Genomic DNA, 15,491 nt, shown 5'->3' on the forward strand with positions numbered 1-15,491 from the left:
GCTCTATAGCGGATACGCTGTTTAATGCTCTGCTACAGTGTGTATCTCTTTGTTTTTTAAGTTTCTTTATCCCGAGAGAGAGCGCCTGCGAAGGGGGAGGGGACAGAGAGAGAGAATCCCAAGCAGGCTCTACACTGACGGTGCGGAGCCCCACTCGGGGCTGGAACTCACAAACCCGTGAGATCGTGACCTGAGCTGAGATCAGGAGTCGGATGCTTCACCGACTGAGCCACCCAGGCACCCTGATAGTTAGTACTGTCTCTTACTGGTTCCATGTGCAACAGTATCTCTGGTACCTTCAAATGGACCGAGGCGGGGGTGTTTACACCGTGGAAATTTGCAGAGGCTGCAGGTGGGAACCTCTCTGCCTTCCTCCCCGGGGCGGTCTTAAATGTTTACGAGCACGCCGCAGGTTTGGGGGACTGGTGTGGAGCAAGCATGGTAGACATGAGACTCTCGCTGTTATTATTTTGTTTGGCTTCCCCCTCCCTCCTCCAGACTCTCTGTCTGTGTAGATGGCACCCGGGCGAAGCTGTTGACCAGCTGTTTTTCCTCTCCCTCCAGTTTGTCCGACCATCTGCAAGTCGCACGGCTGCACGGCCGACGGCCTCTGCTGCCACAGCGAGTGTCTGGGCAACTGCTCCGAGCCCGACGACCCCACCAAGTGCGTGGCCTGTCGCAACTTCTACCTGGACGGCAGGTGCGTGGAGACCTGCCCGCCCCCCTACTACCACTTCCAAGACTGGCGCTGCGTGAACTTCAGCTTCTGCCGGGACCTGCACAATAAATGCAAGAACTCCCGGAGACAGGGTTGCCACCAGTATGTCATTCACAACAACAGGTGCATCCCTGAGTGCCCCTCGGGGTACACGATGAATTCCAGCAAGTGAGTCCTGGGCGCGGGTTCCGGGGAGGGGGCGGCAAAGAGGGGAGGCCACGTGTGGTTAGCACTGTGTGAGAAACACGAGTTAACAGGCTATGAGTGAGGGGGCGGCTGGCGACTGGTTCACATATATACATATGTACACACACACACACACACACACACACACACACACGCTTGGATCTATGCCAGTTCTGCCTCCTGTTTTTGGTCCTGGCCTTTGGAACAGGAATCGACAAACCTTCTATAAAGGACTGGAGAGCAGACGTTTTTCAGTGTCTTACCCACCATTAAATTTTTTTTTTAATTTTAATTTTATTTTAGTTTTAAATTAAAAAAAATTTTTTTAAAGTTGGGGTGTCTGGGTGGATCAGTCAGTTAAGGGTCCGACTTCGGCTCGGGTCATGATCTCACGGTTCGTGGGTTCGAGCCCCACGTCGGGCTCTGTGCTGACAGCTCAGAGCCTGGAGCCTGCTTTGGATTCTGTGTCTCCCTCTCTCTCTGCCCTTCCGCTGCTCAGGCTCTTTCTCTCTCTCTCAAAAATAAATGAACATTAAATTATTTTTTAAGTTTATTCATTTTGAAAGCAAGAGAGAGAGACACAGAGTATGAGTGGGGGGCGGGGGCAGAGAGCGAGGGAAAGAGAGAGTCCCAAGCAGGATCCGAACTGTCAGTGCAGAGCCTGATGTGGGACTGGAACTCACGAACCATGAGATCATGACCTGAGCTGAAACGAGGAGTCAAACACTTAACTGACTGAGCCACCCAGGCACCCCCTCTTACCCACCCTGTTAACGGTTTTCTGGGCTTAGCTTTGGTAATAGAAGACGTAAAGGCAGAGGTCCTTGGTTTCCCCTAGAATCCTTCCCACGGACAGGACTGTCCCAAATGATGTAGCCGCCCAGATGTTACAACCAAGAACAGAGCTGAGGTTTTTATGTTTTCCCCAACTGGAGCCAGACAGCATGCTGAGATTAGCCTGGAGCACAAGGAGGAGAGAGACTCCGTTCTAGACTGTTCCCAAGGCTTTGTTACGTTTTGAAGGACACTGCCATGAAACCATTTCCTACTGTTTGGGTGAGAAATAGGGTTTTCTCTTTTCGGAGGTGAGTCAGATTTCCTATACACATTGCAGACTTTTTGTTCATGATGTTAGATTTTTAGATGAGCTATTTCAGTGTCTCAGGGCCATAACCAAGTTTAAAAAATCTGTTTCCTGGCTTTTGTGTTGAGGTTGGAACCCCCCCCCCCCGCCCCCCACAAAACAACAAAAAAACAAATCAGAAACAGACGCACGTCCAGGGACCTTGAGCTGATCTGCTTACGTAAAAAATCTTCCTCTTCAGACTTGAGAATTAGCCAAGCAAGCGTGTTCTGGTGGGAAATTTTATTTCCCCGGGTGGAGTGGGTGGGAAGGAAAACAGTCTTTATTTCAGTTCTTATGAGCCTCTCTTTGAGTGTTTGTGAAACCTGCAAGTACAAAATGTTTTGTTTTACTTGTTTTTGATAGAACCTATCAAGTGGCTTTGTTGACCAAAAATAGGCTTCTATAAATCAACTTTGCACGCCAGACAGGGTTTTTTTTTTTTTTTTTTTCCTGGCCAGTTTATCAGTCAGGTTGGGAAAATGACCATAGTCCTTTTGATTCATTTCTGTTTTTTGTGTTTTTTCCATGTTTGAAATACAGCATGGATATTAACATCTTCCGGTGAGATGTTTGTTTCAGAGACATTGGCTTTAAATAAAAGGTCTTTTGTTTTTTTTTTTCCCTGACCGTAACTGAGACCTGAGACATAGACGAGACTTCTTTGTTGTGCTTGCTGATGGCCCAGTGGCCCCCCCTAGAACCAAAGCCCCAAGGAACCGGCAGCCTGCCCTGTGATGTCTGGGTCCTTTACCAAGGGGAAGAGGGCAGAGGGGACAATGCCAATTGTGACTTGTCATAGCAATATTTTACTTCGTTGGCTTCAAAAAAAAATCAATGGCTTTCCGTCTGAAGTTATTATTATTATTTTTAACGTTTATTTATTATTGAGAGACAGAGAGACAGTGCATGAGCATGGGAGGGTCAGAGAGAGGGGGAGACACAGAATCCGAAGCAGGTCCCAGGCCCTGAGCTGTCAGCACAGAGCCCGATGCAGGGCTCGAACTCACAGGCTGCGAGATCATGACCTGAGCCAAAGTCAGACACTCAGCTGACTGAGCCACCCAGGTGCCCCTGAAGTTTTTATTTTATGAAAGACTTTAGCTCACTCGCCCTTCCTTCCTTCCTTCCTTCCTTCCTTCCTTCCTTCCTTTCTTTCTCTTTCTTTCATCTTTATTTTTTGAGAGAGAGACAGAGTGTGAGCAGGGGAGGGGCAGAGAGAGAGGGAGACACAGAATCAGTCTCCAGGCTCTCAATTGTCAGCATGGAGCCCGACTCGGGGCTCGAACTCACGAACCGCGAGATCACTGCCTGAGCCGAAGTGGGACGCTCAGCTGACTCAGCCACCCAGGCGCCCCTAGTGCTTTTATTTCTAATGTGGTTTGATATCACATAAGGCCAGATATAGTTTCTTTCATTCTTGTGGTTTATCTGGGAAATGGTTTTTGGTATTTTCAGAACTGAGGTCTGGGAACCTACATGATTCATTAAAAAGCTTTAGATCACTATCTACGGTCACTTTGAAGTCCATGGTGCGAGCACCTGCGTGCTCTTTCCTGGGATGAGGAGAGTGAATATTTGGGATGAATATTAAGAGTGCAGTGGGTGTGGGGCATCCCTGTTCCCTCCCCCTAGAATACTCTGCCCCTTGATCTTTGCATGGCTCACTTCTCCTTGTCCAGGTCCCAGCCTAAAAGTCACTTCCTTTGAGAACCCTCCCCTATTTGACGGCCCTGTCTGAATTAGCATCTGAGTACTCCTGGGCACATCACACAACTGTCACTCTTTTCATGGCATTTACCACTAATTGATGTTCTAATTGCCAATATGTTCATTTTACCCAACCTGACTATAATGTTTCACAAGTGTATCGGTTGGCTCCTGCCGTGTAACAAACCGGCCAGCACTTAGTGATGTAAAACAGCACTCATTTCTGATTTTTAATGATTTTTGTGGGTTGACTGGTGGTTTGTCCGGCCTGGGCTGAGCCAGCCATGACGGATGGTATCTGATAGCCTCTCATATCTTAGATGGACAGTCAGGGCCTCTCTCTCCACGTGGTTTCTCAGCCAAGTAGCCAAGAAGGGCCTGGCCCCAATGTACAAGTACTTTTCAAGCCTCTGCTTGCATTACATCTGTTACTGTCCCATTGGCCAAAGCAGGTCACAGGGCCAAGCCCAGATTCAGTGAATGGGGAAATCGACACCGCTTCTTGGTGGGATGGGCAAACAACCTGTGGCCACTTGTAATCTCCCACAGGCAAAGTAGATCATCTGTTTTGTTCACTCCTGTGCGCCTGCAGCTTAGAACAGGCATTGGCAAGGGGCCAGATAGTAAATATTTTCAGTTCTGAGGGCCATATGGTCTCTTCGCAGCTACACAACTCAGCCCCTCTCTAGCGTGAGAACAGCCTTAGATGATACACAGACCCATGGATGAGGCTGTGCTCCAACATAATGCTATTTACCATGACAGGTGGCCTGCTGGATTTGGCCCGCGGGCCGCAGTTTGCCGCCCTCTGGCTTAGAGTATCATCTGTCACATAATAGGTGCTCTGTGAATATTTGCAGAATCAACAAAAGAGCCCAAACATTTGGTCACTATTCCATTTCTGCCCCAGCTGTTCTGATATCACCTGGGAGTCTGTGATACAATTCTGACACTGAGCACCTGGCGTGAACATCGGGCCCCGTCCTCCACGAGACTGCCCTCGCTCCAGATATCAGCCACACTTTTGGGGGACCCAGGCCACCCATAGTTCTGATCGGCTGGCTATGAACTTGGGGGTTCTCACGTAGCCTAATTCAGGTTCAATAATCTGCTGCAACAAGTCACAGTATTAAAAAAAAAAAAAAAAGCCATACTGTTCTGTGAGTCCTGAGCCTGTTAAGGGTAGTGCCCTTGGATAGGAATGCCTGCAGGGCTCACCCAGGCTGTGGTGACCTCCAGACGCATCCCCACCAGGGCTGGGCTGGCCCTTGTCGTTCTTATTATGATCACAGGACACATTTCAGCAAAGACTCTCTGAGAACTTTTTTTTTTAATGTTTATTTTTGAGAGAGAGACAGACAGAGCGTAAGCAGGGGAGGGAGAGAGAGAGGAGACACAGAATCCAAAGCAGGCTCCAGGCTCTGAGCCATCAGCACAGAGCCCAGCACCGGGCTCCGACCCACGAACCGCGAGATCACGACCTGAGCCAAAGTCGGACGCTCAACCCACTGAGCTCCTCAGGCACCCCAGGACTATCTGAGAACTTTGAGGAACAAGGGTGATGACTCACAAGTCCTGGAGGTTACATGGCACCTTTGCGGGCCACACAGTGAGATCACGGATAGAGAGTGTGGACTGGGGCTCCGCCGTTACTGGGGTCCTGGCCAGGGGTTGGTCCCGGCCAGGGGGTTTGCGGGTTCACTCGTTGGTATATTTAAAGCATACGAAGAGGAATTAGGGCAGGAAGGGAGGAGTGGTGTCACTCGAGAGGTCAGTTATCTAGGTCTCCCAGGGCTTTCTGACAGAGGGAGCTTCATGAGTGGGGGCATCCGAGTTCCTTATCTGGCTGTGTTGTTCGGAACGTGGGCAGAGGGATGACTTTTGAAATGGATGCCTTGACGGTCAAAGCTTACCGCCAGGCACTTACGCTACTCACACTTACAAGGACAGCATTATTACTAAAGATGCACACGTTGTCAAGGACGGTCCCAGCTCTGCCCTGTGGAGTCAGGGACGCGGCCCTCCCAGCATTCGCTGTCCAGGAAACGTCACTGAGCTGCTGTCCAGAATTTTTCCTGCGGGGGGCGGGGGTCTCATCACACAGCTGTGGTCAGTTGAATCCTCGTCCGTCCGTCCATGTGATTGAACTCCCATCTTCAGTGGCTGAACGACCCACACATCTAACCCCATCCTTGGTCTTTTTGGTGACCAGCCCCCTTCCTAAAGCCACCTTGGGACCACCTCATTAGCATAACAAAGATGCTCCCACCTCTCAGGACATTCCAAGGGCGCCTGAAGCCAGGACTGGGACCCGACCGGATGTGTTCTTTGTGGCACTATCATCACAGAGGTCTCTCCAAAGAATGAATGTGCCCCGGTGTGTGACTAAGAACAATGGCGACACTGATGCTGCTAATAAAAAGTCGCCATCAGAGCAAAGACGCATGATTCTTGTTTTCCATGTGCCAAGCACTTGAGTAAAACCCCCGCTGGACTGACTTGGCTGTGTGCCCACTTCTGACCCCCTCCTGGGGGATAGAAGGTAGTGCCCGGCCTGGCCTGGATCTTGCCTGGACCTAAGGGGGCTGTGCCAGCCTAGACCGACCTCAGACCCTGCAGGGGTGGGGCGCAGGGGAGGGCTGGTTCCCAAAGGACTCCCAGGGGCTGTGTATTCTATTCGATGACCTGGGCTACAGGCAACCGAGGCAAAGGCTGCCCCCATCGCACACGATCCCGTGTGAGGTTGTGTTCTAGATGTGGGCTCGTCAAACCCACACAACAGGAAGCACCCCTTCTTCTTGGGGCGGCAGGAGGGGTCCTCCTCCCACAGGCCCATCAGCTCGGAATAATTCCCATCACCATGGTAACACCCAAGTCCCACCCCTTCAGTGTGATGGGAGACAGGGAGTCCTGTCTCTGCGGGGTAGAACGTGATCCTCCATGGGGTGCGGTGTGGATCCCCACTGATTTGGGGTATGGCAGGGGCCCCATCGTTTTGGGGTACAAGCGTGAGTCTCCTGACTTCAGGGCAGTGCTGTAGGACCTACCACCATGAAGCACTGCCATGCACCTGCACATTAGACCGTGGTTCTTACTGTCCCCACAGGGGACCATGTCTGGAGACATTTTTGGCTGTCGTGCCGAGGGGCAGGTGCTGCTGGGGGCCAGGGATGTGGCTTAACACCCTCCAGGTGTGGGCCACCCGCACCACGGAGAATTCCCCAGCCCCAAATGTCAGCCGTGCTGTGGTCGAAGCCCCCTGCCTTAGGGTGACAGCATAGGTCCAGTCACTTGGGACCCTGTGCAGTGTGGTATCTGCCACGCTTGTGGGGTTCTGTGTGTCCTGAGCCCCCTCTCTCCGCTCTTTCTTCAGCCTGATGTGCACTCCCTGCCTGGGCCCCTGTCCCAAGGTCTGCCACATCCTGGAAGGCGAGAAGACCATCGACTCGGTGACATCTGCCCAGGAGCTCCGAGGCTGCACCGTCGTCAACGGAAGCCTAATCATCAACATTCGAGGGGGCAGTGAGTGCTCTGGGGGTGGGGGCGGCAGCCGGCGGGGGCCCACCTTCCCAGACACTCATCAGTGGAGCCACCCCGAGAAGTCGGCTTGCAGACCTGAAATTCACAGCTCAGCCCTGGCCCCACCCACCCTTCGATTCTCATTTTCCAAGTTGGAAATTTGCATTCTTAGGCAGGAATCTGCGTTTTTAGTGAGTAGGAACCGGTCCCTGTTGCAGGTCTGGGGACCTTGTGTTTAGGAATACTGTCACAGGCAAAAAGGCACCCCTGTGTTTATTTATTCAGGAAACATTTATTGAATACTGACAGTGAACAAAGCAAAACCCATGCATGATGGATCTTACAAATAAACACATCCACACATAATAATGTACACTTGGGGTGGACCCTGCTATGAAGGGAAGTACAGCAGGGTAACGAAGGGAGCGGAGATTGGCGACTTTTTCTTATAAAGGGCCCTATAATAAATATATTCAGGTTTGCAGGCCAGATGGTCGCTGTCATAACTACTCAGCTCTGCTGGTGTGGACTTGAAAAAGGCCACAGAGAACGTGCGGACAAAGGGGCGTGGCTCTTTTCCAACTGAACTTTAATTACAAAACAGACTGAATTTGGCCCCTGGGCTGTCATTTGGCAGCCCCTGAAATAGAGAATAAAGGGGTTTGCTCTTTTTGAAGAGTTTCTGGTCTCGGGAGGCATATACTTTGAGCTGGAGATGAAGCAAACCAAGCAGGGAATATCCTGGGCAAAGGAGGGAGCCAGTGCAAAGGTCCTGAGGCAGGAATGTGCCTAGCTTGTGGGGAGGCCTATGTGTCTGGAGGAGGGCAAAGAAGGTAAAAGATGAGAAAAAATAAAAGCACTGGTCACTGAGAGAGGGACTTGCAGACCCTGAAGTTAAAGGCTGCGGATCATATTCTAAGGATGATGCGTTTTGAGCAGGTTATGTTGGAGTCGTCTGCAGCCTGTAGGTTGACTCCTCACTGTGGGAAATTATGAGAGGGTAAACATATTTCTGTCGCAACTCACTGGATATTCTCTCCTTTCCTTAGACAACCTGGCAGCTGAGCTGGAGGCCAACCTCGGACTCATTGAAGAAATTTCTGGGTACCTGAAGATCCGAAGGTCCTATGCTCTTGTGTCACTTTCCTTTTTCCGGAAGTTACGGCTGATTCGGGGAGAGACCTTGGAAATCGGGTACGTGGCCCGGTTCTGTGTCTGTGGCCCCAGTGCTCACCAGGAAGTTCACGAGTTAAAAGAACGTAGGGGTTTTTGCCAAGACATGGAAACACCCGTGTCCACGGGCGGATGGGGGGATAAAGGTGTGGTACGTGCATGCAACGCAATGTCACTCGGTCGTAAAAAGGAAGACAATTCTGCCACTTGCGACAACATGGAGGGTGTTACACGAAGTGAAATAAGTCCGAGGAAGGCAGATGCTATAGGATCTCATATAAGGAATTCCCAAAACAGAACAAAACCAAGCTTACAGAGACAGAGAACAGATTGGTGGACGTCAGAGACGGGGAGAAGGGGGTGAGGGAACGGGTGGTCTAAAGGTACAAACTTCCGGGGCGCCTGGGTGGCTCAGTCGGTTGAGCGTCCGACTTCGGCTCAGGTCACGATCTCGCGGTCCGTGGGTTTGAGCCCCGCGTCGGGCTCTGGGCTGACAGCTCAGAGCCTGGAGCCTGTTTCAGATTCTGTGTCTCCCTCTCTCTGACCCTCCCCCGTTCATGCTCTGTCTCTCTCTGTCTCAAAAATAAATAAACGTTAAAAAAAATTTTTTTTTAAAGGTACAAACTTCCAGTTGTAAAATAAATCAATCCTGGGGCTGTAATGTACTGCACGGTGACTGTAATGAACAATACTGTACTCTATATTTGAAAGTTGCTGAGAGAGAAAATCTTAAAAAAGTTCTCGTCATAAGAGACACTTTTGTTTAAAGCCTGTGAGGTGATGGATGTGAACTTACTATGTGATCGTTTCATAATATTTACAAGTCTCAAATCATTATGTTGTATGCCTGAAACTAACAGTGTTATAAATCTGTTATATCTCAATAAAACTGAAGGGGAAGAAAAACAGTTTTTTTTCGTAATTGAGGTATATAATTGATATATTAATTTCAGGTGTATAAGATGATTCTATATTTGCATATATTGCCAAATGATCTTCACAAATTTAGTTAACAGCCACCATCACATACAGTTACAAACTTTTTTTCTTACGACGAGAACTTTTTTAACATCTACTCTCTTGGCAGCTTTTAAGTATGTGATACGGTATTATTAACTGTAGTTATAAGGATATAACTTAGGGGGTTTTAAAGCCCCCAAAGAATCTGTTAGGAGAAAGTATCCAGAGAAGCCTGGAGAAGAAAGAATGTGCCAGAACCTGTCCAGAGACCCAGCTGAGGAAAATGATATAGTCACTCTTGGGAAATGGCAGCCCAGCTCAAACTTTGTGCCCTCCAAGGGTGCTGTCTGGGCTTCGTTATGAGTTGGAATGCAGGCTTGACCAGGGCCCTGTGATTTCTGTGTCCTGTGCCTTCTCACTTCTTGGTCCCCTCTGACATTGGCTGCACCTGCTCCTTCCTTGCTGAAATTCTCATCGGTGGCCCATAGGATTCTACTACTTAGGGATACGCTCCCTGCTTCTTTATCTCCCTCCCTTTCTCCGCCTGCCTTTGGGAGTTGGTGTTCTGGGCTCCCAGCCTTGGCCGTCTCTCTAGCAATCTTCTGCTTGTGCTGAGACCCCCAGCCCTGGCTTACCCTCAAGCCCGCCTCTAGCTGGCTGACCCCCAGAAACCTCAAACGCAACATGTACAAAATGGAACTCCTCTCCTTGCCCCAGCTGTCATTTTCTCATTTCTCAGATCCACCCCCCTCCAGGTCTGCTGACTCTATTTAGGTCAGTAAAACAACAGAAAGCTAGACTAGCTGTGTTTCATGCAGGTGGAGATGGACTGATGAGCGAGAAGTTTGAGGAAGGCTGTCCAACGAGTGCCGTCCTGTCCAACAGGAAGGTTCTGTCCATCTTTGTGCCCCTCATGGTCACAAGATGGCTGCCTCACCCCCAGCCTCATGGCTGTGGAACTGACGAGCAAAGGGGGAAGGACAAAGGCCCAGGCAACCTGCCTGGAACCTCCCACACTCTCGCCCCCAACACTGATTCCTGCTTTTGTCTCCTTGGGTCACCTGGCTATTGTCAGTTGCGAGGGAGGCTGGATAAGTGAATGCCAGGAAAAGGGGGCTGTGAATGGCTTTTTGAGAAGCCAACTCACTGAACTGTTTATTTTATTTTTAAAAAAAAATTTTTTTTTAATGTTTATTTATTTCTGAGACAGGGAGAGACAGAGCATGAGTGAGGGAGGGGCAGAGAGAGAGGGAGACACAGAATCAGAAGCAGGCTCCAGGCTCTGAGCTGTCAGCACAGAGCCCGACGCGGGGCTCGAACTCACAAACCATGAGATCGTGACCTGAGCCGAAGTCGGTCTCTCAACCGACTGAGCCACCCAGGCGCCCCATCACCGAACTGTTTAGACTACCTTCTTGAATCACTTACCAGCTCACTCTGGTTTTTCTGCCATAAAACTGCCTTTTTGCTGAGGCTCAGACCTTTCATTTGGATTGTACCAATGACTTCCTAGCTGGGCATCCTAGCATCAGACCAGTGCTGTCCAGCAGATATATGATACAAGTCACATGTGTGACTTTAAATGTTCTAGTAGCCACTGTGTGAAAACTTTAAAAGAGAGAGGCGAAGTGAATTTTAGTAGTGCATTTTACTTTTTTTTTTTAATGTTTATTTATTTATTTATTTTATTTTATTTTTTTTTTCAACGTTTTTTATTTATTTTTGGGACAGAGAGAGACAGAGCATGAATGGGGGAGGGGCAGAGAGAGAGGGAGACACAGAATCGGAAACAGGCTCCAGGCTCCGAGCCATCAGCCCAGAGCCTGACGCGGGGCTCAAACTCATGGACCGCGAGATCGTGACCTGGCTGAAGTCGGACGCTTAACCGACTGCGCCACCCAGGCGCCCCAATGTTTATTTATTTTTGAGAGAGAGAGGGAGAGAGTATGTGAGTGGGCAAAGGACAGAGAGAGAGGGAGGCACGGAATCAGAAGCAGGCTTCAGGCTCTGAGCTGTCAGCACAGAGCCCGACACAGGGTTTGAACCCACGAACTGTGAGATCATGACCTGAGCTGAAGTTGGACGCCCAACTGACTGAGCCACCCAGGAGCCCCAGTAGTGCATTTTACTTAACGCATTCCATCTGAAATGTCATTTTGACGTGGACTCAATACAGGACAATGATAAACAAGATTTTTTACATCCTTTCTTTGCATGTGAAGTCTTCAAAGTCTGTGTTTTTTGCTTCTGGTACAGTCAGAATGGCCACGTTTCAAATGCTCAGTAGCCAGATGTGACTAGTGACTTCTGTCTTGACAGCACAGGTCCAGATGCTTCCCTTTTCCCATCTGTCATATGCTGGTGGCCCACTGATCTTCTAAGACACAGATCTAACCCAGTTAGTGAACTGTTCTAGAACCTTCCTTTGCTGAGGAAGGTTAAGTGTTCTTGGTTGTGTTCTGGAATGCCATGTGCTAGAGGGTTGGGCCCACTGTAGTCTTGTGGCCTGTCACCTGTTGGCCAGAGAGGCTATTTTTCTCTTCCCTGGGTCCTCCTCAGGTGCCACTGTGTCTTCCTTTCTTCCCCTCTGCAAAACCGTATCTCAGCCCATCGCTTACCCTCCTCCCCCACACGACTGAGCACAGACACCTTCCTGGCCATGGAGACTTCCTCACCTTCCCCTGTTCCTCCCACCCTTCATTTAACACTTAACAGGCACGTGCCAGGCAAGTGCTAAGGACTGGGGACGTAGCACCGAACACGATCAGCTCCAGCCATGGCCCCCCAGCCTTGGCGGTTGGAGGTGACAAACCCATGTATGACTGGGTTTGTGTGTGTTTCCATAGGAACTACTCTTTCTATGCCTTGGACAACCAGAACCTGAGGCAGCTATGGGACTGGAGCAAACACAACCTCACCATCACTCAGGGGAAACTCTTCTTCCACTATAATCCCAAACTCTGCTTGTCGGAAATTCACAAGATGGAGGAGGTTTCAGGAACCAAGGGGCGCCAGGAGCGGAACGACATTGCCCTGAAGACCAATGGGGACCAGGCGTCTTGTGAGTGGTGATGCCCTTGTCCTTCCAGCCCGTGGGCCAGATAGCATGGCTTCCCTCCCCCTTCAACATGGCAGTGGCCTCCAGGGGGTGTGCCACTGCCCCCCAGTGAGCTAGAACAACTCTGTGTGTTATAGGCTTTGTGAGGACAGGTATATCTTATCTCTTGACTACAGAGGTACAGTGCCTGATACTGGAAGATGCCACATAGGCATTGAATGAATGAATGAATGAATGAATGATACCTCCTTATATATGGCCTCGGCTCAAATGCTCTAGCAGACCCTGCAGTTGTTATAGCTGGAGAGTGTTAGGTGACTACTCTCCTCCGACAGGTTCTTTCTTGAAGGAATGTCTGAGCGTTGAAGTGCCAAGGTTTCCACTAATATCCACCTATGCAGTTGGTTCCTTGTGGCAGAATGTGGGAATCCAGGGTGGGGTGAGGAGAGCAAGGTTGGGGTGGAGGTTACGGGAGGGCTTGCGTCGCAGGCAGAGGGAATTAGTCTTTCCAAGGCCCAGTCTCTCCAAGATCTGCATGCTCTCTAAACTTATGTGGCATGTGTGCATTTGCCCTGGAGTTATGTCTTCGGACACGGAAGGCTTGCAGGGCCACATGTGTGACAGAATTGCGTCAGGACAGATGTTACTCTTGAAAATCACTTTTCCCAGTAACTATTGGCCAGTTGTCCTTAGTTTGGTGCTGATGCTGTTACTCAGTTAAGCATCTGGCCAAGTCGCTGGCTTGTGGTAGGGATAGTAGGGGCCACCTTGCACGACCAGTTCTTGCCTCTAAACACTGGGAGAAGACACATGGGAATGAGACCCATCAAGGGAACAGCGGGTTGACATCTCCTTCCTCATGGACGCTCTTGGAAATGTAGGATTACCTGCTTTGGGCTGAAACAAGTTTTTAGTACTGATATTGCTGTTGTTTTTAAACTTTCCTAGGTGAAAATGAACTACTTAAATTTTCTTACATTCGGACATCTTACGACAAGATCTTGCTAAAATGGGAGCCGTACTGGCCCCCTGACTTCCGAGACCTCCTGGGCTTCATGCTCTTCTACAAAGAGGCGTAAGTTGAAAGGTTAAGAGGTGTGCAGGTGGTGTGTGTGTTCAGATGTTCCCCTCTGAGATTCCTCGATCTCTCTCCTCCTTCTGGAATAACCATCATAGGTTCCTTTAGACCATCTCACAAGTTGATGGCGTGTGAAGTTGCTAACATCTCCATCTGTCAAAACCAGGAATTGAAACAGGGTTCATTTGAAGGTCCAGATTGGCCAGTTTCCTACAGCAATATTCCATTTGGCCGCATAGACGTACATCTCACCAAGATATATCCTTAACAGAATTTGCTCAGTCTACTCCATGGGCGTTTAAAAATTTATTTTTTAAATCTATTTGGCATTTCCCCCAACATTTAAAGAATTGTGGTAAAGCATACATAATATAAAATGGACCGCTTAATTATGTCTAAGTGTACATACAGCTCAGTGGCATTAAATCCATTCACAGTATTATGCAACTGTCTAGAAATTTCTAGAAATTTCTTGTCTTCCCAAACTGAAACTCTGTCCCCATTAAACAACACCTGGTCATTTTAAGCATAGTTGACCCTTGAACAATGCAGGGGTGAGGGGTGCTAACCTCCCTGCCACCCATGTAGTCAAAAATCCATGTATACCTTTTGACTCCCCAAACACTTAGCTACTAGTAAGAGCCTCCTATTGACCAGATAGTAGGCTTACCGATAACATAAACTGTCAATTAACATGTATTTTGTATATGTATTATAGACTGTATTTTCACGATAAAGTAAGCTAGAGAAAAGAAAATGCTATTAGGAAAATCATAAGGAAGAGAAAATGCATTTATAGTCCTGTGCTGTAAAGAATCTGCATGTAGGTGGGTCCATGCAGTTTAGCCTGTATTGTTCAAAGGTCCACTGTATAGGACTGTGCTGAAAAAAAAATTTTTTTTAAGATGTTACTTTCTTTTAAAGTTTACTTATTTATTTTTGAGGGAGGGAGAGAGAAAGAACATGGGGAAGGGGCAGAGAAAGGGAGAGAAAGAGAATCCCAAGCAGGCTGCACTTTGCCCGTGTGGAGTCCTATGAACTCACGTACCATGAGATCATGACCTGACAGCTCAGATCAGATGCTTAACCGACTGAGCCATCCAGGTGCCCCTAAAGATTTTATTTTTAAGTAATCTCCATACCCAATGTGGGCTTTGAACTTACAACCCTGAGATCAAGAGTTTCTTTCTCCACTGACCGAGGGGAGCCAGCCAGGTGTGCCCCTGACTGTCCTGAAATTTTAAAGGGAGATAATGGAAGTGGTGATCGTGTTCATATTAATCATTATTCCGTCTCTGAAGATTTATCATGTGTCAAAATGTGTGCCGAGAAGTAGTCTCTCTTACAGTCTTATCAATAAGCCATCAAGTGTTAATTGGAAAATGAGCTATAAGGGAAGTAAGCAGTCCCTTCTCTTTGGGACCTGAGTCATTTTTCCTTGTGGCATAAGATTGTTGATGAACAGGACGCAACCTTATAGGATGTCACTGTTCCCGCCGCATCTCTCCGTGCTCAGAGCGATAGTCAAGAAATGATAACCGTCTTGTCCTGCTTTGTCTTGGAAGCCCTTATCAGAATGTGACCGAGTTCGACGGGCAGGACGCGTGTGGCTCCAACAGCTGGACGGTGGTGGACATTGACCCGCCTCTGAGGTCCAATGACCCCAAGTCGCAGAACCACCCAGGGTGGCTGATGCGGGGTCTCAAGCCCTGGACCCAGTATGCTGTCTTTGTCAAGACCTTGGTCACCTTTTCTGATGAGCGCCGCACGTATGGGGCCAAGAGTGACATCATCTATGTCCAGACCGATGCCACCAGTAAGTGTTCGTCATATGAGTTGGAAATCTTGCCTTTAACAGGTTGACACGGTGATGGAAGAAGTGCTCTTTTCTGTGGCCATTGGCTTCTTTTTTAAAAAATTTAATTAATTTATTTATTAGATATTCACATATTTTTGAGAGAGAGAG

General features: G+C 48.9%; 1 protein-coding gene across 1 annotated transcript in view; it reads left to right on the forward strand.

Annotated features, from left to right (window-relative positions):
* Positions 1-539: 539 nt before the first annotated feature.
* The window catches only part of INSR (insulin receptor), a gene marked incomplete at its 5' end in the record, with an annotated part of 54,339 nt that continues 39,387 nt past the window's right edge, over positions 540-15,491 (forward strand). Inside the window, 6 exons of the mRNA XM_049639399.1 lie at positions 540-886; positions 7,111-7,259; positions 8,306-8,450; positions 12,236-12,450; positions 13,396-13,522; positions 15,091-15,341. Of these exons, the coding sequence (XP_049495356.1) occupies positions 540-886; positions 7,111-7,259; positions 8,306-8,450; positions 12,236-12,450; positions 13,396-13,522; positions 15,091-15,341 (1,234 nt within the window). The remainder of the gene's footprint in view (positions 887-7,110; positions 7,260-8,305; positions 8,451-12,235; positions 12,451-13,395; positions 13,523-15,090; positions 15,342-15,491) is intronic.

The sequence above is a fragment of the Panthera uncia genome, chromosome A2 (genome assembly GCF_023721935.1).
Source record: "Panthera uncia isolate 11264 chromosome A2, Puncia_PCG_1.0, whole genome shotgun sequence".
Taxonomy (NCBI): domain Eukaryota; kingdom Metazoa; phylum Chordata; class Mammalia; order Carnivora; family Felidae; genus Panthera; species Panthera uncia.